Genomic DNA, 26,421 nt, shown 5'->3' with positions numbered 1-26,421 from the left:
AAAAGGAGGAGGGGGGAAAAGGTGGGAAAGAAAGGAAGCCACGTGACTGGCGCGGGCGAACCGGAAGGGCACGGCGCGTGCGGGCGTGACGTGGCGGCGGCGGAAGTGCGTGCTGTGTGTGTGTGAGTGTGTTTTGGTCGGGGCAGAGGCGGCGGCGGAAGTCGGCGGCGGGGCTGGGTGAGGCACGGCTGCGCCCCCGCCCCTCGCCCCCACCGAGGAGCCGCCCCCCCTCTTACCCCTCCTCCGCCCACCCTGCCCCGGCGCGCCCGCCGGCCCCGACCGACGCGCGGACGGACGGACATCGCTGCGCCGCCGCCCCGGCTCCCCCACCCCGGCCAGGTGAGGAGGCGGTGGCGGCGTGGGGGGGCCCCGGCGGCAGCGAGACCGCCTTGTCCGGGCTCCTGCCGGCGGGCGCTCCCCCGGCGCTGCGGGAGCGTCGTGCCGCGGTACGGGTGGCCGAGGCGGGCAGGGGAGGGGAGGCTGCTCTCTCTCCCTTCCCGGCTCAAAATGGCGCCCCCGGTTTTCCCACTTCCCCTTATTCCTGTGCCTGGAAAGGAGCCGCGGGGGAGGGGAGGTGGCGGCGGGGGTTGGAGGGGCTGGGCCCGGGAGAGCGGGGATCCTCCCCTGCGTGCGGGCGCTCCTGCAGAGAGGTATCGCTGTCGGGGGCCGGCCGTGAGGGCTGTGCCCCTCGAGTTGCTTGTGAGATATGGAAGGGGAGGTTGGGTGATGGGTTCCTCGCTTTCCCTTTCGCTTGCGTCTGGAAGGACGGTGAGCTAGGTGGGGAGTAAAATGCTCCCGACAAGGCGTCGCCATCGGGGGGATCGCGACAGGCCTAGTATGCTGGATATCTTCTGCACTGCACTGAATCGGAGCGAGACACAAAGCTAGGGTAGGGTGGAGGAACACACCTAAGCTTTCTATGTTTTAGAGAAGTGCTGAATTGCATAAGAACCATCAAAATATTCCAAAAGTGGGCCATGAAACGCTGTTCTCTCGGCCTTTTTAATGATTTTTTTTCCTACCTTATACCTCTTTCAGAGCTTGGGGATGGAAATGAAAGGGTAAACAGCTGATTAAGCAGCTGAAATCAATCGGTTTCTTTCATGTAACGTTTCAAAGCAAAAATCGTGGGATTTTTTTGTTTTTTGCAGTTTTTATAGTTTTATAGTGCAGTTTTATTCAGAGTTACAGTCAGGCTTACCTGCAGATTGCATGTAGGTATTGTTCTTCCATAATGAGCAATGCGAGGAAAAGGTAAATGTTGGCTGAAGTGAGGTGGCTAGAGACAATGGTATTATAGTCATCAGTTACATTTCCTGTATGATAAACCAGTTTATCTGAAAGCAATTGGTAACATTCACCGTTCAGATGAGCTTATGAGATTGCTATTACCTTTAATTGTAGGGCTCTGATTTTTTTGCAGCAACTGTATTGATTCGCTTGTTTAACTTACAGTCTCATTATGTGTCAATGTTAACTGGCTTACATGTGACAAGCATTTTGCTAGTTGTTCCCGTCACTGTCTTGAACACTGCAGTAAGGTGTCACACTAATTCTGCTGAACCTGGGAGGAATAACAGAAAATTCGGTTAGTAGGAGTGGCTAATATATAAGGCTATATAAAAGTAGAAAATTACTGCTTTTTAAAACATTCAGAAGAGTCCGGTATAAAGAAATTTAGATAGATAGTAGCTCCAGCCTCAGCACTGTAGGCTTTATGTCTGTTAATGCAATGTCCAGAAGTTTATTAGTAAGAAAAAGTGTTGTTTGCTATGAAATATAAAAGTGGTGCAATGTTCCAATTTTAATTTTATCGTGAATTTTTTTGTGTGGCCTTTGTATTTGATAATACACTTAATCACATTAATTTTAGGAACAGTGCTCACTGTCTTAATCTCTTCAGCAGGCTGGCTTTTGTCACCAGTGTTACTTTGATACTTCTGTATTAGCTGTCTTGTAGTTGAAAATAGGCCAGTGCTTATGCTTATATGACTGAACTATGCCATTAAATTGAGAATTTGTAGGTATTGGTGGGGGCTTATTGGTATTTTGTACAAAGACTCAAGCATAAGATTTGTGTTTGATCAGTTAAAATACTTAGGACTCTTTCGTAAATAAAGCTCAGACTGCCCAATAGCATACAAATTTCTCTTCTGGCCTGAGAATGAATACCCAGCATCCAGTAAATTAGTTGGTGGGATTACCAGGAGTACTTGGTTAATAATATGCTCCAGGCTTTGTGTTTTGGCATTTTAGCATGGACCTGCTCCATCATGGTGGAAATATTTGGAAGAGTGAACGTTCCTACTTAGCACCATGTATTTGTCCAAGATTATAAAAAATTTGCCCAAGACTGCAAAATGCAGTTTTTATGTTAAACTCTATAAAAGCAAGAAAATGTCCCTCATTTCCATCCATCCTAAATTTTATTACAGTATTTTCTTTAGCAGATTTTTATATTAGAAGATCACTTCCATAACACCCATATGTACAAGTTTAAAAGCTTGTTTCAAGTCAAGCACTTGTGTACTTGCTTCTGTGTAGTTGAATGAAAATGTCTTACCCAAGTTTTCTTTCTTTACATATTCCAAACATATTGATTACATCGTATACAAAATTGGAAGGGGAAGAGAAGGGGAGCCATGTTAATGGATTTTTTCCAAGGAAATTTTTACCAGAGCTGAGTTTGCAATGTATATGTAGAGTACTGAGTGTCCTATTCCACCCAGGTTCTCCAGATTTGTATTTTACTGATGAATTAAGAAATACTGGAATGAATGTGACCTGAGACTTGGGAGTGTGCACAGGAGAGTGTAGCATTGAAATCTACTTCTGAATCTTTGTGAAACACTGTGTGCTCAGCTCACGTATGTGAAAAAAACAGGCCAAAACCATTCTGTAGTGGCTGTCAAACTGCACTACTGCTTCTCTTCAGATTAAGCAGATACTTCCCTTGCTTATTGTGTAAGTATGCTGCCATGTTGTGAACTTTAACTACAGATTTTTGCCATCATCTGAAACTTCAAAAGATTATGATTTCCATATGCACTTACGGAAGGTGTTAGTGACTTTTTTAATATGTCACAATCACCTGGATATGCTCTATTAGGTTTTCAGTCTTGCACTTTCTTTTATCCTGAGCTGTTGAAAAATGGGTGGTATGACTAGTAGGTTTCATTATTAATTTATTAGCTGTATTGATGCAATTGTTGAATGAATGAGGTTTGCAGTATGTTTCTTAGATGGCCTTCCTCTGAGGTACTGTAGTCTGCTATTCAGCTTGAGAGCTGGTTATTTTTGTACATGGTATCTGACTATAGAATGATTTCAGGGGAGGGATGCTGTAAGAATGTAAACTTTGAAGTTCTGTGATAACTACAGCTTCTGTAGCTTGGGCATCTATAAAAATCCAGCTAGATATTTTTCTTGACAACCTGTGTCAGCCTTGTGTTCTGAAGTAGTTTTGCAAAGGGTAGTAATTACTGTTTTGAGTGATAAAAATCTGAATTACCTACAAACTCTAAATGTTCAGGTAAAACTGATAAATATTATGTGAGCTACATGGTTTTTTCTCATACCTCTTTCTGCTCTCAGTATGGGAAACAGCAAGCAAAAAAGCAGTCATAGGAAGTAACCTGTGCAATGGCTTGATTTCCTCACTGTGTGTCATCTAGAAGTCACTCACCCCCAGGAGTACTAAGTCACACAGTCACTGGATGTTGTCCTTATGTCTTTATGAATGCTGCAGAGTCTGGAAAAGCATGGGATGTATTAAGATTAAAGGGTTTTAAATTATTTCATGGTTGTCCAAACACACTGGAATGCTACAGACAACAGATGTTTTGGGTTTTTTTTTTCATTTTAAAACAGAAATAACTTAATTTGTCTTCATTACTTTTCCAAAGGAAAAGATAAACAAATGGCTCACAATATTCTGAACCACCTATATTTTGGTTATGCCTTGCTGCGTTCTCTATTGTAGTACAATTAGGGAGAGATTAATTGTTGTTGTTGATGCATTTTTATCCAAATCACTCCACAACTTCTGGTGCATATTTCCACAGCATGAAGGGGGAACCATCTTGCCTGAGAACCAACACACTAGTAGTGCAAAACTGCTGTTTTATGGTGTAAGGATGAAAGGTCTGGTATTTTTAAAATAACTGAATCCATTCCTGTATTCTGAAATACTCCACCAAAATTAGTTTAATGAATAAGAATCTTAGTATAGAATTAATGTGGTACTTGGTAAGAATGGTTGGTAGGTTTGCAGGGGCTTTTTTGCTTCATTCTTTCGCTGTGGAACACTTTCACATGTTTCTAAGAATATATAGCTAAAATGTGATGCTTGATTGATTGTTGTACAACCGAAATTTAAAAAATATATATTTGTGATTTAAGTGTGATGTAATAGTCAAATGGAACATGAACTCAGGACAATGCAAAATCATTATATGCTACCTCAAAGAAGGTAAATTATTTTGAGGGATATGAGAAAAGGAGGAACATGAGCAAATAGAAATGTCTCTAAGATGCTGAAAATATTTTTCAAGATCTGTATTCTGTTTAAAATGAGAAATGGAGTATCTGTTTTTAGCTGTTAACGTTATTCAGCAAATAATGATGAGTATTTTGTTCTCATTTATTTTGTGAATATTAATTTTCAAGGGAGTATCTTACTGAAGGGTATGGTTCTGCTAGACTTGAAGCACTTGGCAGGAAAGAAGGTGCTTCAAGACTTGGTTTGAGGGAAAGGGAGAGTTAGGAAGGAGAAGGAAGGCTTAGCATCTGAGCTAGGCCTGTAGCAAACTGGAACGCTCAAGTGCCTGATCTGTGTGCTAAGGGGTTTGAAATAGGAAGATGGCTAAAGACTACTGCTTGGTTTAAAATGTAATTGCTTTATCACAAGGAATAAAGAACAGGAAGTCACTTGAAACTATTACGTTTGCTTACTTTTTTGCAACATAGGAATTAAAACCATTTTTTGCATTAGGAGCACGTGCTGTTACCTGACTTGCATCCTAGATATTAGAAAAGTTTTATCCCTGTGAAGTGTGTTCAATTCAAATAAAGATTAGCTGGAATAGGACAAAATTAGGGGCTAGTTTTGAGAGGTCTTTTATTTTGTATCTACTCTTAAGTGTGTAAAAGCATAAATATTGGGGTCAGAAGTGATACCAGCAGAGTCTAAAGGCTTCCCTTTCCATACGAAGTATATAAGTACTGTGGGTGGGGTTTTTTTAAGCAGCTGGAAAGAGGAGTAGGCAGACTAAGCAATATGCTGTTCATACTCAAAGATCTCTCTTGTTAATATTGACCTAGGACAAGTGTAAGTATTGGAAATAGAAATTTATTATCCTATGGTAGTTCTCTGGTAGCTTGTACGAAGTTGCCTGCAATTCTTACTGGTCACTTGGTTTTCTTGTGGAAGGCTTCACTTTTGTTTCTTAGTACAGTTGTTAATTAGAGAGGGTATTAATGGTTTGTATGTGAAGATCTGCACTTCTATTTAAGGAGGTTGTATTTGATAGATGGGATAGAAGTGAATGAACTACGCTTGCAAAGAAGTTATACTGTGGTGTTTGAGTTTTCCCAATTCGCTCAGTTTTTTAGCATCCTTGCAGTGCTGATTTTGGAATACTGGTTAGCAATAGGATTGCTGGATTATGAAAAGTTACTGCTTCTTGTCATTTGTTATTTTACTGACAATTTGAAAGTCTGAATCTGTTGTGTTATACATCAGTCTTGATTTGTTAAGAACTAACAGGAAAATGAGGTCTTGCAAGAAGAAGCATAATTGGATTTTAATGTGCTAATTTGAAGCTTTAATGGGAAGACTAGGTGTTGAAGAGGATAACTGGTTCATGTGTCATAAATTCTGGCTATAGTTGACAACTTACCAATGATGGTACCTGTAGTCTGGACTGTTGACTTCGGTAAATACTAGGTCAAGTTATATATAATACATAGCATTAGTGAATGAGACTTGTCTTACTTGGTTTGTAAATCTAATGCACCCGCTGTCTTTTCACAAAATAGGTTGTTACTGGCGAAGAACCAGGATTCAGATCTCAGTGGAACTTGCTTTCAAAAGCTGTTGAAACAAAGGACTGCTTTCTAATTTGGACATGGCTAATCGAGGAGCAACAAGGCCCAACGGGCCAAATGCTGGAAATAAAATTTGCCAATTCAAACTAGTACTTTTAGGAGAGTCTGCAGTTGGCAAATCAAGTTTGGTGCTTCGTTTTGTAAAAGGACAGTTTCATGAATTTCAAGAAAGCACAATTGGAGGTGAGAAAATTACCCTGTTAATTTGTTTTGTGTTATGTTTTTATGTTGTCCTTGCCCTTGAAAACCTTTAATGTAGTGGCGCTTGTAGAGTGGGCCATGGGCAGCAAGGGTCAAAACTGCACCCTGTGTCAGTAATTGAGAACTGTAACTTTCTGAGTTAAATGTAAACATCCTTTTCAAGTGGAGGTAGTAAATGTGTTCTTGAACTGTGTAGTTTTGAAATCTGGGCTTTATATTACATTTTGTATGTAAGTGGGTGTGTGGCTCTTTCAATTGTGCTGTATGCTTAATGCATGAAGTAACTGCTTGGTAAGAATTATGAGCTTAGTTTCTAGGAAAAAAAAAAACAAGTATTGCATCTTCCAAAAAGCTTGTGTTTGTCATGTATGCTGACTTCGATTTTGATTTTGGAGAACTTGCTACATTTCTGGGTATATTTCTGTGTTGGTAATCACAAAATTTATTGTGCTTTTTTTCCATTTTGTGACTTCAGACAAAACAGGTACTGGCTACTAGAATTAAAGAAAATCTGTTTAACTTTAAACAGATCTTATGACAGTCTTCACCTTGGCAGATTTCTTCAGTTATATTGTATTTTGGAGTTGTTTGTGCTTTAAGCTATATTCCTTCTTGGATGAATTGAAACATATCCTAAAACTACTGAACAGCATACAGACTTTACAAAGTATGGATTTTATGAATTGATAAATATTCTCCAGTAGTTGCTGTTGCAGCTTGGATGAGTCAGCCTGTTCCATTGTAATATTTGTGTGAAGGCCTTTCAGTCTTCTGTATGTGTCTTCACACACCAGCAGTTGTTGAAATGTAAAAACTCTGCAAAGCTTACAAAAATAAATGCAAGCTGAATTTCATTGCATTCTTCTTTTGCCCTATTTCTAGCTGTTACATGTATTTATTTTTCCTATCTGTCAGTGTGAATAGAGAACCACATATTTTCTACTTTAGCAGTCTTACTAATGCACACTTCTGGCTTTGTGCATTTTATCATGGCTTGAAGGATAGGTGTTGGTAGGAAAGTTTCTGTATGCTCTGATAAACAGCTTTGTGGTAATATGGAGAGTTCTCAAAAGATGTGTAATGGATTAACTTTCCAGTATCAACAAGGTTTTTAGTTTAAAAAAAAACTGTTAAAATTAAGTGTTTTGTTCCATTTCAGTGATCTCAAATTAATTTAACCTCCTTTTAGTTGTTTGGGTTTTTTTGGTTTTTGTTTGGGTTTTTGTTTGTGGTTTTTTTTTTTTTTGGTTTTTTTTTTGTTTTTTTTTGTTTGGGATAACTGGAGCCCTGTCACACTTTTGAAAATCTAAACAAAGGTTTAACAAGAGCCTAAGTTCAAGTTCAGATATATGAGACTTAGTGTAATCTGTATTAACTTGTGCCTCTTCTCTGTCAAATAGAAACAAGGAGATGCTATATAATACAGCTGAGAGCTATTACATGCAGCAATGTTAGGATTCAGAAAAGTTTTCTTTAGAGAAAGCTGTCTAACTCTGTGGCTTGTAGTTGCCTAAGGCATAATTTTCTTTGTATACAGAAGGGCCATTTAACAAAGAGAGGCTTATGTGCATTGTGAATCTGGATAAAAACATCTGAAAGGGCATGCAGTTAGAGGCAGACATGTTGGATGGTGGTGGTGTGGTTTTGCCACTTCAGACTAGTGTAGCAAAGCTTGTTAGTTGTTTAAGACAAAAGTATGGCTGTTAAAGATGATAGACTTTCAGATAATTAACAGATGATTAATTGTCAATTTATTATGGCCTTGGCAAGGTCAAAGAAACTTAACTGTCATTTTAAAGTGGTTTAAATGTTACTTTTGACAAAAACAAAAGGATTGTATAGAATAAGCCAGTTGTTTAATTCTCTTTCTAAGTACATACCTTCATTTATGCAGTGTAGGTATATTTTTCTGTTAAGAGAACAATGGGTGTGAAAACTTCAAAATCAGTTTGTTTAACATCTTGTCTCTGCCTTGGAGAAATATAATATTGAGCTGGTTCTGGGGAGGAAGCCCTTAGTTTAGTGCAGGATGTATGGTGTTTTTCCATTCTGTTTTGGTTCTGGGCTGCCTAGGGAGCTGCCAAGTGCAGCCTGTTCTACCAGTGTTCGGATATGTAGCATTTAGAGAGATTTATGTTTATTTAACATTGGAACATCAAAGCTTTTACCTTCTCCAGCCTGCCTGCTCATCTGTGATGGATGCTAATACCCCTGAAGCAGGAGCACCTGACCACTTAAGGAGTCAGCTTCTGGTCACGGTTTAACCCCAGCCAGCAACTAAGTACCATGCAGCTGCTGCTCACAGCTGAGACAGGGACACTTCTGTATGCAAGTTACAATGTCCTTTACAGAGCAAGATTGGCTTCATTTTGGTTTCTGTAATGAGTTGAGTTGAAGGTTGCAGCAGTTTTGGAATGATTCATAGGCTATGATGTCTCAGAGTATGTAGGGCAGGATGAAATCCCAGGTATGCAAGCATTATGGGTCAGAGTCTCTTCAGACATTTGATTTAAGTTAGCCAGAATCTGTCAGTGTGCCTAGTGATCAGAGTTCCTGCTTCAACTAAGTAGTGGGCTTTCCTTAGTTTTTAATACTGGTTTCTATGCTGTGTGGCCACTTACCTCCATACTTCTGATTGTACCGTAAACAGAATGGAAAGGTTTTACTAGGAGTAACTGTTTGAAGACTTGGAATGAGTTACTTAGTATCTTCTCTAACTTGGAAGACCATTATTTATGCTAAGGCATTCAGCTGTAGTAGCAATGGCTGCAAATTTTCCTCAAACTGCAGGGTGTTGAAATCGTGCTGAAATTAATTCCTGAGGTGACTTGCAAAGTCAAAAATATAGCTGCTTTGAGAGCAAGAGCTTACAAGAAGTGCTTTTTCCTTCCAGACCTGTTAGTTAAGGTGAAGTTGTTGGGAGTTGAAAAACAAAGTTTTAAGATACTGGTCAAATAATATAAATGTGTAGAACTGAAAATATCTGAGCTGTCAACTCTGTGTGTGTATATATATACACACCTATATATATAATATGTATAGCTGATAGCATATTACAGCATGATGGGATGCTGTTACTGGTACTCTAATACACAGACTGCTTCAACAGACTGTATCTAGAAGATTTAAGAGAAGGCTTACGGTTATTCAGATTCACTATTTTGAAAAGGGGAATTATTACCAATTTTTGCTTTCTTATGTCTAACTTGAGGAAAGTCTGATTGTTTAAATAACTCCTTTGTGTTTATCAGTTGCAGACTGTCAGCTATTGCTTGTATCAAATCTATTGTAATAGTAGGCTTGAATTGTTTTGCATGGCTGTGAACATAACTATATATGAATGTAGAGATATAAAGCAAACTTCTGTTTTCAGCACCTCTGTCTTTTTTGTAGCTGCTTTTCTAACCCAGACTGTATGTCTGGATGATACAACGGTAAAATTTGAAATCTGGGATACAGCTGGGCAAGAGCGGTACCACAGTTTAGCACCCATGTACTACAGAGGAGCACAAGCAGCTATAGTGGTATACGACATTACAAACGAGGTAGGTACTGGATTAGGGATGCACAAGGGGCATTTGGAAGTTACCAGTCTCACACTGATATATACTTATTTTTTTCTTACTGACTTGTGTAAATCAATTCATCATTTTGTAGAATCATAGTTCTAACAATCCAACCTTTGTTTGAATGGGAAGAAACCTTTAAAAGTCATCTGGTCCAACACTCCTGCCACTTCTGCTGGACCAGATTGCTCATTTCATACTGTACTGTGTAATTTCAATTTATGTCTCTAAACTTTTCTGGCTAAAAGACTGTTTCTAGGGTTGGGATTTTTGGGTATTTTGGGGAGGTTTTTTTTGTCTTGTGGTTGTTTGGTTTGGGTTTTTTTTTGAGTTTTTTTTGTTTGGGGTTTTTTGTTTCTTTTGTTTGTTTTTTTGGTGTTCTTTTGTATTAAAAAGACAAAGAAAGAGAAAAAATCCTCTTGTAGAAGTGTTTCTAAACCACCCTTAAATCAGTTCATAGAGTTTGAGCTGTTGCTCTCATCACATTGCTGCTGGCACTTTTATTTCTGATAGTGAAGACATTATTTTAATATTGTATTTTGGCAAATTTTGATTCAGGATTGGAAAAGTAGCACAAGCTATTCGGACCAAAACCTAATGTTATTAAATTTCTTTTTATTTAAACTTAGATCAGATAAACTTCATTTGTTTCTGATATGAGACTCAAAATCCAAAGCTTTCAAAAAACCCCAGAAATCATATACCATAATGAACAGTCATCAATAATTAAAAAGTAATTTTGAGGCCTTTCCAATATAGCTGTTCATACACTTGAATCTCCTAGAGAAACTGAAAATCCTCTCTTAACCACTTCTTTCCTTACTCTGTCTACACAAAGATTGTCCTACCTACTTACTTCAGCATTATCCCAGCTAAGCACAGTTGAGAACTAAGGTAGGAATGTTTAATTTTGAAAGCTCAGTTGGCAGTTTGGATGTGCCTTTGGACTAAGGCAGCAAGCCTTGCATTGGCGTTTCATGCTTGAAGTGTAGATAACAGAGATGGGGATAATAGGTGAGTACAGAAGGATGATAAAACTCAGTTGCATCATTTTGCAATCATTAACAGGAGTCCTTTGCCAGAGCGAAAAATTGGGTCAAAGAACTTCAGCGACAAGCAAGTCCTAATATTGTAATAGCTTTAGCAGGAAACAAAGCTGATCTAGCTAACAAAAGAGCTGTGGATTTCCAGGTATGTACATAGTTTTTGTTCACAGAAATTACATTTTGTTTGAATAGATAGTAAATAAACCTATAGGGAGATTATATGCATAGCCTAGCTAGTTATTATGGAGGTCATGCTGTTAAATATAAATGTCAACTGAGACTAATTAAATTATTTATGCTACTGAAAAACCTATTTCTGTACAAGTAATATGGAGGAATAGACTTTTTGGAATAATTAATTTTACTTTGAGGAATAATTAATTGATTTGCGTATCTTTAAGGCTAATTGAATACCCATTCTTTGATGTGACCTCTTTCTGTCTTCTGTCCAAAATTACTGGTAACTAGAGTTTCAGGGGATGAGATATCAGTAACTTAGTACAACTATTCTGTCTGGCTTGTCAGCCAGGGAATTTTGATTATCGTATGATACAAAGCTGATTGATGTGCCTAACTTGTTTAGGCTCTACTGTTGAAGCAGTGTTCAAATTTTAATTGGGCTTTTCATGGCATTTCTTTTGGTTTAGTGATTACATCTGTGCTCTCACTGGTGTATTTTATCTTCTAGAAAGTTTAATCAAGTCATCAGAAAATAGCCTTTAAGCTGAATTAAACTGACTGCAGGTAGTTTTGGTCCATTCATGATTGACTGATTTTGAATTAAGAGTGTATTTATTACTCAGTAATTTACGGGTTTTAATCTGTGTTTGGGGTCACCGTATGAGATACAGCTGCATGTAGTAATGAATCTTTTTTTAACTATAGAGAACTGAATTATAAGGTTAGCAGTGGTTCAGGTGTTTTGCTGCCAGTTTTCTAATTTTATACTTCTGTGACAGTTGACAGGAGGCTTTGATGTTTTATCAAAAAATGTGGTATTTAACAAAAATTTCATACATGACTGCAGTTAATAATGTAATCACATTTAATTACCAGAGTAGACCTACATGTACCATTTTTTGAACAATTACAGTCTTCATGTTTTTCAAATGTTAGGGGGTTTGCTGCTGTGGATTTATGGGCTCCTTGTGGGCCTGACAGGCCTTTCTCATTGCAAATCACAGATTCTAGGTACTTGTTAATATGTTGTTTCAGATATAATTGCATGGAACTTAGCAGGTGTCACAATTACAGAGTGCTGTAGATTATTCTTACCATCATAGGTGTTCTGTAGTTCAGCTTTTTTGCAGATTTCTTTTTGAATGCAAAGGCGGTTACATAATCATAAGAAGCTAGAGATTCTCAGCTGAATTGACTAATAAGGGGCAAAAATAGTAAGGTTCTTATGAGCAGTGTATCAGATTAAAATTCATACTGAAAAGGGAGGTAACGTGGCAAAATACTTGAATACTGCTTATTTGCTATAATTGTGAATTTGTATAAGGGTAAAAAAACTGTTCTGATCCATCTGCCTCAGTGGTTGAAAGATTCAAGGTAGTTCACAGGCTACCTTTTTCCAGGGTAATAATGGACTTGCTGAAATTTGATGGCACTTTCTGAAGTTTTTTTGTTCTTACTGTCAGAGCTAATGTTCTGCATTGGGGTTGTCTCCTTCATAAATATTTTAATTTATTATTTAGTTTCGCCTGAGATTTTTCCACCTGGATATTTTTAAGATTAGTAGGGATCTTTAAGGTTCCACTTCTAATTGTTTAACGGATTGGTGGAATTGTAACTTCTCCATACCTGGTGTATAACATTGTCAGATGAGTGTTTCCACAAACTGTCATTCTTTCAAAATGCTGTAGAGATTGTTCCTTTGTAGCAGTTAAAAGTACAGTGAGTAATGATTGTATGAGGTTGTTTTGTTTTGTTTTGATGAAGTATTGTATTCTTACTTTAAATTTCAGGAAGCACAGGCTTATGCAGATGACAACAGCCTATTGTTCATGGAGACGTCTGCCAAAACATCTATGAACGTCAATGAAATATTCATGGCAATTGGTAAGTTTATGAACAAACTGAGAACTGTAAAGGGAATGGTTTTCATGAGATTCAGACCACAACAATCTTCGTAACATAAGATCTGTGTTTTTCATATAAGTTATTTCTGGTATTGAAGTGTCCTTAGGCCTTTTCATTTGTTCAATTTTGTTTAAACACCTATCTGAAATCCAAAAGCTGTGCCAAAGATGGCAGTGTGTGCTTAGATTCAGTGTCCAAGTTATAAATAAAGGACCCTGCATGTGAAAAGTAAATCTACTCATATATTTTTAACTTAACATAATCTTAGGGATTTCTGTCAAGATGCTAACGTAGTAGCAAGCATAAACCAAGATTTTTTTGTGTGTTCCATTGATACCCAAAATTATATACAATTGTTAATAAACTTCTGAAGGTGGAGGAAAAAGATTTCATTTTCAAGGCTGGCCAATAAACTATTTAGCAGTAACCTTAATTATAGTAGATGCTTTGCTAGTGGGTAATAGTAATGTATAGCATTAAATAAACTTTTTCAATTTTATTTTTTCTGTTGCACCTCTCTAACCCACTTTTTTGTGAAAAAACATCACTGATATTAAAATTAAATTTTTTTAAAGAGGTCTTAATCTTCTGCTTTCTAAGTCAGGAGAGCAGGAGGTAATTTGTGGTGTCTTTCAAACTTTCAGCAGATGCAAATTAAATTATCAGTATAGCAACACTTTATAACAAGTACTTGCTTCATATTTATTATAAACACTTGAAGAAAGGGGATAGAATCACTTAACTGTATGACAGGAAAGTATATTTTTCTCACAAATGTTCAAGATAGGCCTGCATTTAGTGATACAGAAATGCTTAATTGTATTGTTTTGGTGGAATTTCAGAATTACTGTGTTTAATGGTGCAGTTTGTTTCCTGTTTAAAAAAAAAAATCCCCAAAATCTGATTTTTTTTCTTTAATTTGATATATCAACAATAATTCCTGCCTCCATATTTTAATGAAGCCTACAAAGTAAATTTGAGGAAAAAAATGTCCAATTAGTAACTGTGTCTGCAATGTTTTCTGCCCATGTGAGTGTTTTACATCAGTGGGGTGAAATTCGTCTTTGTCAGTGCATCAGAACAAGATCTGTGCAGTAATAGACTCTGAATGGAAATTTTGATGAGGTTATAAGTATTGCATGTAATTTGGAACAGCCTGCAAAATGTGGATGCATTCCTCAGGACCATGTGCAAATATGATCTTAAAGATGAGAGAAAATAAAAAATGAGAATGTTGAAAGAGCTGTTGGATGCAAGCTGCAGCTGCTTGTAAATTGACTTTTTCAACACTCATTCAGAACTCACAGTTCAAAAACCCAGCGTTAATTCAGTTCTAGATACAGCTCTAGAATCCAAAACATTGCTCTGAAGACATTTTTCGTTTGGTGCATTGTCTCTTTGTACTGGCTTAGCAGCTTAGTACCATGTGGATTCTTGGGTTTTATCACAGAACTGTAGAACAGCCCAAGTGGGAGGGGCCCTCAGAGGATCCCTGTGGCCCACCCTTTTGCCCAGCACCCTGAGGTTATCTGGTACCACAACAAGTTGATGTCTGCTCTGCAGTTGTTTTTTTTTTTTTGGCTGATAAAGTTCTTTTAAAAACTGACAGAAGTAATTACTTTGCAGGGAAGCCATTCAGCCAACCTATAGAACAACGGTGGTTGTTGGGCCCTGGTAAGATAGGCCCGTGGAAGTCCTTTGTGTAGAACTTAGCAATTTTCTGATAGAGAGAAATCTAGGAGAAGTTACTGCTCAGAAGGATGGCAGCTTTCACCCTTAGTTTTCATGTTAAGACTGAGGAGGAACCTTGGAGCTACAAGGGCAACAAAGAAATTGCCAGTCAATTGACTCCTAAGAACTGGAGAGAAGAGGCAGCTTGAAAAAAATGAGTGGCTTGATCTGGTGCTGAGGGCCATTTTATATGTTGTCTGCAAACACTTATTCTGGCTGGATATCTGGGAACTGTTTGACCCATTTCTGTCTGTATTTTGTGCCTTTTCAATATTTCTCTATATTTTTGTATTAATATCCTTATCTTAAAGCCTGTTCTGTGTGGGTGGATTCCCGCAAGAGCTGTCATTTGCTGGCATAGCACACCTGTGCAGATACATTTTGCTGCTCAAGTTACCAATGTATTTCACTCCTGGAAATCACAGACAAAGTAGCTAATCATTAAGAAGTAAAGTGTCTTCACTTCTTCCATTACCAATGCACTGAATCAAATCTGATTATACAATGAGTATACTGATATGCCTATAATGTGTTGTTCTGTTTATTCTGGTGATTCAATCTTAGTAAAATCTCAGGTTTAATTCTTTACTTCCTGTTCACCTTACAGCAAAAAAATTGCCCAAGAATGAACCACAGAATGCAGGAGCCAGCTCTGCCAGAGGAAGAGGAGTAGACCTTACTGAACCCACACAACCACCCAAGAGTCAATGTTGTAGTAACTAAAAGATCAATTGCTTTAAACTGTTCTGAATATTCTTCTGCTTCGTAACTGTTAATAACCATGGAATTGGAGTGCTTAACCTGGTCCAGTACAGCTTCCAAACAGCGAAGAGACTTACGATAATAGTCAAGTTCATGATACAGAGTTTTCTTTTGACCTAAAATTTTAACATGCATGTATCCACCACTGGCTGTAATGTTTCAGCAGTAGAGGAGAGATGGAAGCGGAATAAACTTCCTTCAGTTGAAAGGTTTTAAAAATCAGTTGTTATTATTAGGGGTGTAGAAGAAATACTTTCTGTGGACCTAATTGGCCAGTTCCTGTAGCCTTGATACTGATCACTGTTATAATAAATAGAATTGGGTCTTTTCATAATTTTCAATTGTGCTTTAAAACCTCCTTAGAAACAGGGTCTAAAAATTACTTAAACTTATTTGCAGTATTGATGCAACCAGTTGTTTCTGCAGGTATCCACTGTTTAGTTATACATTCCATAGGTTAATAATTTTATTACAAATAATACTTGCATTAACAATTTTAAGAATCCTATGCTTGCCAGAAAGTGGAGTTCTAGTTGGTACACTGTAAATTATATCAACCCAGTTAGTTGTCTTAATGAATTAGTGATGAATCAAGTCTAACTTCATTTCTAATCTGTTCAGAGGGTACAGACCAGTAAATTCAACTCTACAACTTAGGATATGGGGTTTTTTGTCCTCTACAAACTGTAAGAGCTCTTCAAGTAAAACCACAACAAACTTGGTGTCTGTGACTTCTTTCTTGTTTCTGATCATTGCTGGCCATTACAGTTTGTTTTTCCCCTAAGGAAAAAAACATAGTGCACTAACAATTATGTACATCCAACTTGATTTTAAATTTGGATATTAATGTACTGTAAATAGGTACTCTGCATTGTAGTCTACATTTGTTTAATACTTTCTGTAATATTTAAGAGTTGCTTAAAGGTATACAGAATGTACAGTTACTTAAAGCTAACTTTTTTCCTCTCTAATCAAAGGGGGTTCTGAGTTCTTCCTTAATGGCTAGAACAGTAATAAATGATGCTCCTGTATCTGTAACATAAGTACTGCTGTCTGTCAGTAATGAACTTCGCAACTTTGTTTTCCAAAGTACATTTTATTTTGATCAGTCCAGTATATTGCACTAATTCGTTTAGTTATTTTCATTATATGAAATCTACAAAGTGTGTCAGAAGAGATGAATTAGTCTATTTAAATGTTGAACTGATAGAAACTTACTTGTGCAGATTTTAAATTTGCAGTAATCTGGGTTTAGCAAGAAAAATGACAGTTCACCAGTGTTTAGTTTTATATTGAGGTGCTCAGGTTTGAATAAAGTGGTTTAAAAATTTTTTGATTACTGTTTCTTATTGAGAGTTTCAGAAGGTTTTATCACATTTGTACAGTTCCAGACAAGATGTCTGATTCACTGTATGGGTCAGCATTTAAGATGCTTACTATAAATTCATGGCATAGCTAAATATAAGCTTGTCCTATATATACTGTGGCACTCCAGTTGTCCTATGATAAATCTTTAAATGTTGAGGTAATTTGGTATCACATCCATTTAGAAGTACGATCAAAATTGTAATATTGACTCTTGAACCTGCAGCTAATGCAGTCTTTGCCAGCTGTTCACAAGGTGACTTGTTGCATTGCAGTGTCTCTGAGCTGACTGTGTCGCTTCTGCAGCTTTTGATTTGCAATTGATCGGGTATATTTTTGTGTTCTTTTCAAACTGTGGTAGTGGCTTTGAACCCAATGGTGATACAGTCTTGAGCAGTTCTTGACCAACATCACCTGCAGTTTGTCACAAAATGAATCGGAGTCCGTTTTTTCTGCCAGCTCTGAGTGTTTGAGTCAGAATTAGATAGCATGGTTTTGTCTATTTGGGGGCATTTTCATGGCTTTAGACATTGATGCCAGGACATTCCCTGGCAGTTGTTATAGCTGTGACTTGGACAGGTTGCACAGAAAGTGTTTGTTTCTTCTTGCTCTGAAGTCTCACTGTGGATGAAAACTTAGATGAAATTTTCTGCCCTCAAACTGAGTTCTTCAGAGTCACCTTGTGTGCTAGAGTTGAAATAGTGTATCTCTGTTCTATGAATTTACTTCATTGTTACTGAAAAGAGACAGTTCTGGATTAGGTTGATTTTTGTGGTCATTGGTTTCCTTATTAGGAATTCCATTTTTACGTTGCCTGTAATTCTTCCTAGAACATATTCACTGATTTTGTTTCAGCTTTTGAGGCACTCTAAAAAACACAAATTATTGGAATAAGATACTGGAGTATATAATATTCTAATATAAGATATTGGAAGATACATTGGAATAAGAATTACTGGAATAAGATAACTGTATTCAATCTGGCAGATGATTAATAGTGTTGGAGTTAGTTGTTTCCAGTGAAGGATACTAGATAATGACACACACAAAGTCCTGTTTCATTGAACAGCGTTCATGCATTCTCAAATAATGAGTTTATGTTAAGAGTAGGTGCAAGTACTTCAGGTAATCCAAAACTCAAAGCCCATTAGAAGCCAAAATAAGAAACTGGCAAGTAACACTGATAGGGACAGATGCAATATGAGGTACAGGTATAACAGATGTTCTTTTTGCTAGAGCTCTGTGATGTCCAAGAGCCCTTGGTATCAGGTATCCTTCTATTAATCTGGTTTATTAGCGCTGATGTTTCCACCATTCTGAGGTGTTTTCTCTCAAATTAGAAGTGCTGTGCTCTTGAGAGGTGTGACTCCATTTATATGTAATATTGCACATACATCATCTGAAGTTGAAATAATATTTATAGCATACTAGGTTTTTAAAGATCGTGCTGTTAAAGTATATATTCCTTTCTTTAAGGACTGGAAAAAAGACAGAGGTCATAGTTAATAATCTACTTCACAGGCAACAGTATGTCCGTAATTGAATCAATTTCTGGTTTTACAGCAAAGTTTTCTTTTTTTTCCCCTTCCATTCTTAGAAGACTGTTCTGAAATCTTAATCTCCTGACTGCAAATAAACTCTTATGAGGAGTCTTAGGTGACATTTAGTTCAGTTTAAAGTGCAATCTAATATGAAAAATGTGCACTCTTGTTTAAAAACAATCAAGGTGCAGCTTCTCCATTTTTCTCATTTTCTTTCCCCCTCCTATGGGAATGTGTGCTTTCAAGTGTCTGAATGAACTCAGCAAGAAGTTTCAGATTCAGACTGTTTCTAGCAGCCTACAATTTGTAGTACCTGAAAATAATTTGGACATTATGTGGAATTTACTGTTTATTTACATGGTACCTTAAATCTCTTGGTTAAGGCACCCAAGGGAGCAAGAATTTTTAGGCATTGTGGGAAGTTGAGGACTAGTTTATTTTCTTTAGTAGGAAGAGGTATTTTTCCTGTCCCTGAACATTTCTGAAATCTGAGAATTGAAAGTGTTAGAAATTGCAACACAGCAAGGGGCTGGTTGTGTCAGATTTGAACACAGCACATAAAGGAAAGAGCTCAGAACCAAAGTGCTGTATTGTTTGAGATGCTCTGTGCCTGCCCTGGGAGACCATTTCTTGCTTTAGGGAAGATGTTCAGTCTGCTCTGATGTGTAAGGACAAAACATAAGGGCAAAAGCAATGTCAGGTGAAAGGAACTTGCTTGGGATGTGGTGGCTTTCTAGATGTGAAGTTGGCTGCAGTGCGTTCTTTTTTATTGCATTTTTAATACCATCTGGCTAGACTGGGGCACAGACCTCTGAAAAGGGGTGTATGAGTAGGCATTGCTTACACAGTAGTGTTTCTTGGGCAGTTTAAGTGTAGTCTGTGAAGGCAGATTGCTTCTGCCTTAAATCAGAAAGTGATTCAAAATGCCAAACTGTAGGATGCACCTTTTTAATTAATTATAAATTTTAGATGCCTTAAGCTGTTCTCTGTATGTTTCCTTGTACTTGCTTCCACCTCCTTCCTCTGATTTCCGTGGAGAGCTAGAAGAAAGTGTAAAATATTCTTTGAACCCTTGGAGCAAGACCACCAACTGTAATCCTAGCAGAGAGCATAATGTAACCCATGTGGAACAATTTGACTGCAGAAAGAGTAAAATCTCATGCCTTTTGGATTCAAGTCTCTCTTGAATCTCTCTTGCAAACTAGAGATAGGGCAAAAGAATCAAAACTTAGCTGACCTATCAATATGGGACTAAATGAAGAAGATGCCCCATGTCACCATCTCCTGCTCCTTGTATCTGGCCATACTCTAGTTGCTTATCTGGAGCTGAAGGAACATCTGTACTTCTGTAAAAACACACTCCTTGGGGAAAAATGAAGGTTCATGTTGCATGAATTTTTTTCCTTTGTGGTACATTTGGTGGAAAATTAATTGTATTAGATTAAATTAGTGTGTATTTAGTGGTGGTTCAGAATTGTGGATTTTAATCATAAGGGGTTTTAAGTCCCTCTGATGAACTTCAAACCTTAACTTGTTAGCACAGCTTGAATTTATGGTATCCTTAATTGCAGCCAGCATGAAATCCTCTCTGTAAGGAATGGATGGAGGCAGGTAAAAAGACCCAGAAGCAATTTGGTAGAGAATTCACCCAGTCTCAGTTCTTGCCTTCATCAATCTCTGGAATAAAATGTGTTTCTGTCCCAATAAGGTGGAAACAAATGCATCTGAAAACATTGCAGCCTTTTTGTGAGTTAATGCTGTATTCCAGTAAAGGTGTTGACTGCATTTCCTGAAAGAATAGCTGGGCTAGTGCTAAACAGCCTGTTTTGATACCTGTACCAGTAAAGTTCATGTGGCTGCAGAAAGCTTGTTTGAGGTGAGCTACAGCTGCAGCAGCAAGCATTGAAGAATGGAGGCAGTGGGATACACCAGTTACCTAATTCAGTGTCAGTGCATGATCAGGTTGGTTTACAGTGTTTCTCAGACTGGCAGAGTGCAAATTATCGTTAAGCAAAAACATTTTTTTTAATCTGGAATTGGTTTTTTTTCAAATGTGGAACATGATTTTTTTAATTTTTTTTTCCTGACAAAAATGAAGCTTCTCAGATGGTTCTCCCTTTTCCTACTGATCTTTGACCCTCTTCGTTAATTTTGGTAAAATTTCATATGGAAAAATATGAAGAAGTCTTACAAGTTGTGTGAATGCACACAGTACAGGAAGAAAGAGTTCCTCTGATGTCAGCTGCAGTGTCAGCCCACTCCTTACTGATGCCAGGGAAAGCGATGGAAAAGTGGTGTGCTGGGCATGTGCTTCAGGCAGAGGCTGGAAGAGAATGTAACTGTAGACACAAATCCATCTGGAACTCTTCACCAGCTTTTTTGTCTAACTGTGCTTGTGCATACCTTTGTGGGAAAGCAAGTATCTTGCTTGTAATCTCACAGCTGTTTTATGTACGCAAGAGGGCTTAAGTGGTAACAAAAATCACCATGTGGGACAATACAATGACTAGAGTTGCTAGTCTGCAAGGGCTTTTTCTAGTGTCCCTTGTAGCAGGGGTGGGTGCAGAAGCATTAGGAATGTATCATTGTTTCTGATTGTGATAAATAACTGACTCTGTACTAAAGAAAAGCAAGGTTCTATTTCATAAGGAAACAAGTCTAATTAGTTCTTTCTAACAGTAAAATACAACAGATTCCTATTTCAGAAAGTAATAATTGAGATTATTCCCTCAAATCATGTTTTCAGTTTGCTGGTAGCAAAATGTGGTGGCACTTAGTCTAATGAAAAAAATGAATTGAATGAATATTTTAAGCATGTTTTATTGACACAAGGACTTTATCAGATCAAAAATCAGAAGCTTTTCCTAAAGTGATGATGCCTTAAACCTCTTGATTAAAAAAAAAAGGAAAAAAAAAACAACAAAAAACCAACAAAAAACCATGCTATTCTTAAAGAGGTCAAGAGGTCACTTGTGTATTACAGAATGCTTCCTAACTCTTTTACTTTAGTAGATTGAATTAAATGCTTTAATTCAAGTATTGTGCTCAGGCTACTTATCTAGTAAGCTGAATATTATTGTCTGATAGCAGTATCAGTTGTGAGGGAATTTATCATGTCTTTTTCACATTGTCAAGCTAAAGGAATTGCTGCTTTTTATCTCCAGATACCAACTGCCAACAAATCTCTAGATTATTTTATGCTTGCCTTTTTTATTTTTTTTTTCCTTTTTTTCTCCTAATTGGGTGAAGGGGAAAAAAATCTTGATGTGGAATGTACTTACCTATAATAGCAACATGCAGTAGCCCAGCAACACCTTTGGCTGTCCTGGCTAATGAACTGTGTGCGTTGTTTTCAGGATGTTTTCTTTCTTCTTCCCCAGTGCCATCCATCTCTTCGCTAGGAATTCTTTTTACCACTGAACAGCCACGAAAGTGAACTTTGGAATCCTCATTCCTTCCCAGCTGTAAAAATCTGCATTCTCCAAAAGGACTTGGCATACACTTTCATAATAGATTAGTTTTGTTGGCCTCCTCGTTGCCTGGTTCTTCTCTTTTTCCCTGTTATCTGCCTTGATTAGTGTGGCAAAAAAAAAATTCTAGAATTTGTTCTTTCTCATTTTTATTTTTGTAGGAGGAATCTATGTGAGAAAGCTGTTCAAGAAATAAAAGTGGAAGCTTTACCACAATTGTTTCTGTAGCTGTCACACCGTGACAGCCATCAAGAATCTACAGAAAGCATGTATCTGACCTACTTTCATGGTTGTCCAGCACAATAAACCTGTCTTCCATGACTCTCTGCCATGTGGAATTTTTATCTTAGCAACTCAGTAATGCTTTTATTAAATAATTATTTACTTTCTTAGAAGTGCCAGGATTGTTGATATTGGCAAGATCACAATATGGTGTGGGAGTGGGATTATCCACAAGGAATTCAAGTGAATAATGAATCTGCTGCCTATGTGTCTCAGGGAATTTAGCAGTATAGAATTTAAGTACTGCAAGGGTGCTGACTCTAGTCAGCACCAGCCTGCCCATCCTCCAGCCAGAGCTCATATCTTCCTCCTGTCCCCGTGTACCTCCACTTCTTCCACTCCAGCTCCTTGCTCCAGTCTCCCCCATCAGCTCTCACCTCACTCTGGATGCCCCATGCTATTCCCAGGTCTGCAAAGCCAGGAGTCAGAGCTGTAGAGCCTCCAAACAAGGTGCTTCCTGACAGAGCCCTGGTGGCACACAGGATTCAGATTACTGTCTGGATTCAGTACCTGCACATTGGCATGTCTCTACCTGGCATGGGCAAACTGGTGCTGCTTTCTAAATAGTGTAACTTGCTCTGATTTGGGCAAATTGACAAGGATGACGAAAGATGCACTGCTGATGCCATTTCAGCCAAATAAAACCTGACCATCTTGGAGCTTCTCTAGGAAAAAATTAGACCTTTGGCTTAATTCATTCAAAACAACATATTTTCCAAATCCAATTCTCAGAAACAGCTAAGCCATTTTACCTAGAATTTTTTTCCAAGTGATTCTGCTTCAGGCTTGGAAAATGTCAGTATGAACTGCTTCTTTCATAATATCCTCTCGCCCTAAACCGGCACGTGACATACATGCACAGACACCATAACACAAAAATTCTTGACACCATGTGAGCAGCTAAGCTTGCCAGCCTATACTCCATGCATCTACTAAATATGAAAACATAGTGTTTATATTCAAGTTGATTATGGGGTTTTTTATTTACCATTTATGTCTGTATGGATGAGAAAAATCAGACAAAATGCATATGCTGTTGTATTCTCTGTTATGAGATTTCTCTTTCAGTTAATCTTACGTTAACTGCTGATAATTCATCACCAGGGGAAAAGGAAGGTAGTTTAGCAGCAGTAATACCCCACAGCCACATTACAAGAGCAGCCTTTGGGAATTTCATCCTACTTGCACCTCATTCTTTTACTGAGTCTCTCTTTTTACATTCCTTACAGCCACACCTGAATAAACTATTTTGCACCTGTTTCCTCTTCCAGGATTTCAGCTAGGAAGTACAATTTTTTGGTCTTACTACTTCTCTCCATCACCTGTGTATTATAAGGATTCCTGCAGTTTGTGTTTCAATGCGTGCCTCTTTTCTGTTGCGGGAATCGTTGGATAAATTTTTGTTAGAAGTCAAAGCCCTAACCTCCTCCAGCTCAAATTAATCATAATACATCTTAATGAATCAAGTGCCTCTGATCAGCTGAGGTAGATCAGTTGCAACATGCCTTCTGTAAAGGGTGATGGTATTAAGTAGAACCACTTAATAGCCCCTTATAGTTTGGTATAGTTTATCCTTGCGGAGGTGGCTTGCAGCTGGCTAAAGCTGTCAGTCTGATGCAGGACCAGTTTATAGGAAAGTCTGTCTCTCTACAAGAGGTGAACATCAGACTCCTTTGAAAATGTTGCACCATGTCAGCAGGGCAAGGTAAGGAGGTACATGGATAAAACAGCTTGTGCAGGTCCCTTTGCCTTTATTCTGCATTATGTGAATTTGAGACTGAGAGATGGCACAAGACTTTTCACTGCTGTCGTTACGATGATGCATTCAGGCCTGAGAAAAATTAGGACTAATGCATACAGAATACCTGGTAAGCTATTTTTCGTCAGTCTTTTAAATATGAACTCATTTTATATTTAATGTATATAAAAGCCCCTTGGATTAGAGACAGGAAATTGAAAACTTTCATCAAAACATTAGTTTGATCTCAGCAAACTGAATCCTTAACACTCACATACATTTTACATGGGTTTGTATCTTGGTAAGTGTCTGTAAGTGCTAACAAATCACATTTTCAAAGCGCCAAAACAGTCCCAGTTAATTACAATGTGTAAATAACCAGGATAATATACATAATAATTCCTGTAACAAGATAGGCTACAACTCTTCAGTTGCAATAACTTTGCTTGTAATTATTAAAAGGGCAGCCCTGATGTTAATTTTTTATGATATGCTTATGTTATATTAACATAAGCAATATAAATTGCTTATGTTAATAGCTAAAAACCTTGTAAAAATAAAGAAAAAAAAAAAAAGAAACGTTCACTTTGCTGATCTCTTATGAAGTAAAAAAGATTAGTCTGTGTTTCCTTCTCTCCTTGCATTTCTCTCATCAGGAACAAATACAGACTGGGAGGGTTTTTGTTGTCAGGTTAAAGGATAATACTGAGATACTGACAGCACAATACAGCAAGCTAAAGCACTCCCAACCTCGCAGTGAAAGATAAAATTCAGCTTTCTAGCTCACTGCAGCTTCCCTGTGCCTATTCACGGAGCCAAAACCCAACACAGTTTAATGTTCTGAGATGTAAATAGAAGTAGATAAAAAGAAATTAGATGGAGAAGAATGGGGAGTGAACCAGTTCGAGATTGTACATGTTTTCAAGGGCAAAAAAATCATATTTACTGTACGTGTCATAACAAAGCCTCCTGGTCAGTGCTTAGTCTGTCATACATTGGCCTATCTAAAAGGGACAGAACTGAGGCAGAGCGTGAGGCTCATATGGCAGACGATACCATTGTCTCAGTAATTCTCATATTTCTGGAACACCTTTCTAGCTATGACACTTGGAGCTGCTTGCTGTTAATAGGGTAAGGCAAGATTATTTTCTGTTTCTGTAGTTCAGCACTACAATCACCATTTTTTAATCACCAAAGATGGAAGATGTTCCTGAGCTTTGAGGATCGAGGATCTGATCTGTGTCCAAACAGACAAGTCCCATATGCAGTTATCTCCCTTTAACACATGTTGTTTCTATCTCCACCCAGAGACTGCTTCTTCCTCACTTCCCTTTGACACAGTCAGAACTTAGCTTGCACAATCTCCAGGCCTGAACTCCTTCCTCTGTGAGATTTGGGGGTTTTATTATTTGCTACATACTTGTGGCCTCAGAAAATGGTGATAGTTATTGATGCTGAAACCAGAGCTGGAAAGATGCCTGCCTTATGTGAAAACCTGCCTGTGACAGGAAGAAGCAGAGAAGGGCTGTCTGATGTAAAATGGAGGTCATGGTCTTCCTGAGTTTCTCATCAAAATATTATCAACTAATACATATAAACAGGCCTCACTGCTGCAGATTCTTGCTGAGTGAGCACCGACTTCCTTTGTCTTTTCCTGCTTCCCTGATTTACTTATTGCTCATGCCTCAGTCAGCGCTTCCCTCTCAGTCCTCTCTTTCCCGTGTGCCTGTGACACCAGGACATGGCTTCATTGCCTCCACACATTCAGCACAGCTCCCTCTTCCCTGCCCATCACAGTTTGGCAGCAGCACCTCCCCTGGAAGACTGTGAATGCACCACACCCACATACAGAGACTCTCAGCATGGCCACCACTGTTTGTCCCTGAGCTGCAGGGTGCCTGGTGCCACCAGCATCTGCCAAGGAGCAGTGGCCAGTGAGGCACTGGCATTGTCTGGTGCAGTGTGGCTGTGCTGTGCAGCTCTTGTCCCGCAGCACAGCTGGAGCCAGCCTTTGCTTTGGGTGGCTGCCACCTTAGCAGGTCCCAGCTTCACGTGGTCATTTTTGGCCAAAGCAGCAAAGAGCAAATATCTTATGTGAAAACCCTTACAAAGCCTTCCTTAAACTCATATAATACTTCTGAAAAAGTCTTTGCCTGAAAAAAAAAACTTGTTTGCTAACCCAGGAGCCACGGCCTACACTGTCCATGAATTTTTACCAGAGCTGGCCCTGTCATTGTCTAAAACCATCCACAGAGGGAACGGTGCAGAAGGAGCAAGACATCTTCTCCCAAGTGAGTCAACTTAGGTATGCCTGTATAGCCTCCTTACTGCATCCCCAGAAGCAATGATGCAGCTTCAAGAAAGTCTAGTTATGAAAGGTGTGGGAAGAGATAAAGACCAACTTGGTGAGTCACGGGAGCATGCCAGGGGCAGAGCCTGCATTCAGGACTCTTGGGAACACTCCCACCTGTAAACCTGATAATAGGTAAGAAAGAAGGAAGTGATTAATAATTAAAATAATTATGG

The 26,421-nt window shown here is 38.3% G+C and overlaps 2 protein-coding genes across 3 annotated transcripts; one reads left to right on the top strand and one right to left on the bottom strand.

The window, feature by feature from the left end:
- The first annotated feature begins 169 nt into the window (after positions 1-169).
- On the top strand, positions 170-16,829 carry RAB5A (RAB5A, member RAS oncogene family). Of its 2 annotated transcripts, none has more exons than XM_014248570.2 (6): positions 170-339; positions 6,040-6,291; positions 9,703-9,854; positions 10,944-11,066; positions 12,892-12,985; positions 15,345-16,829. In XM_014248570.2, exons 2-6 carry the CDS (start codon positions 6,129-6,131, stop codon positions 15,458-15,460), a joined length of 648 nt encoding a protein of 215 aa, XP_014104045.1. In that variant the 5' UTR covers positions 170-339; positions 6,040-6,128; the 3' UTR covers positions 15,461-16,829. The 2 variants fall into 2 exon arrangements, with proteins under 2 accessions (XP_014104045.1, XP_014104046.1); XM_014248571.2 differs by lacking the exon at positions 170-339 and adding an exon at positions 2,800-2,964.
- A 134-nt stretch (positions 16,830-16,963) lies between these two features.
- Positions 16,964-22,554, bottom strand: PP2D1 (protein phosphatase 2C like domain containing 1). Its single transcript, XM_088053213.1, is given in 3 exon segments — positions 16,964-21,880; positions 21,882-21,912; positions 21,915-22,554. Coding segments are annotated over 3 exon segments (906 nt in total). The 5' UTR covers positions 22,525-22,554; the 3' UTR covers positions 16,964-21,615.
- Between the last annotated feature and the right edge of the window lie 3,867 nt (positions 22,555-26,421).

Source organism: Pseudopodoces humilis, chromosome 1, assembly GCF_049639895.1.
Source record: "Pseudopodoces humilis isolate 2021_Gansu_Grassland_sample_001 chromosome 1, ASM4963989v1, whole genome shotgun sequence".
Classification (NCBI taxonomy): domain Eukaryota; kingdom Metazoa; phylum Chordata; class Aves; order Passeriformes; family Paridae; genus Pseudopodoces; species Pseudopodoces humilis.
The sequence above is the reverse complement of the archived record's forward strand: the minus strand, read 5'-3'. Positions and strand labels throughout refer to the sequence as shown.

What these genes read in the sequence shown, in the direction of transcription:
- RAB5A (XM_014248570.2), top strand. Translation starts at nt 6,129, where the DNA reads ATGGCTAATCGAGGAGCAACAAGGCCCAACGGGCCAAATGCTGGAAAT. An exon ending in AAAGAGCTGTGGATTTCCAG is followed by an intron (nt 11,067 to 12,891) that starts GTATGTACATAG and finishes TTTAAATTTCAG; the next exon opens with GAAGCACAGGCTTATGCAGA. An exon ending in TGAAATATTCATGGCAATTG is followed by an intron (nt 12,986 to 15,344) that starts GTAAGTTTATGA and finishes TTCACCTTACAG; the next exon opens with CAAAAAAATTGCCCAAGAAT.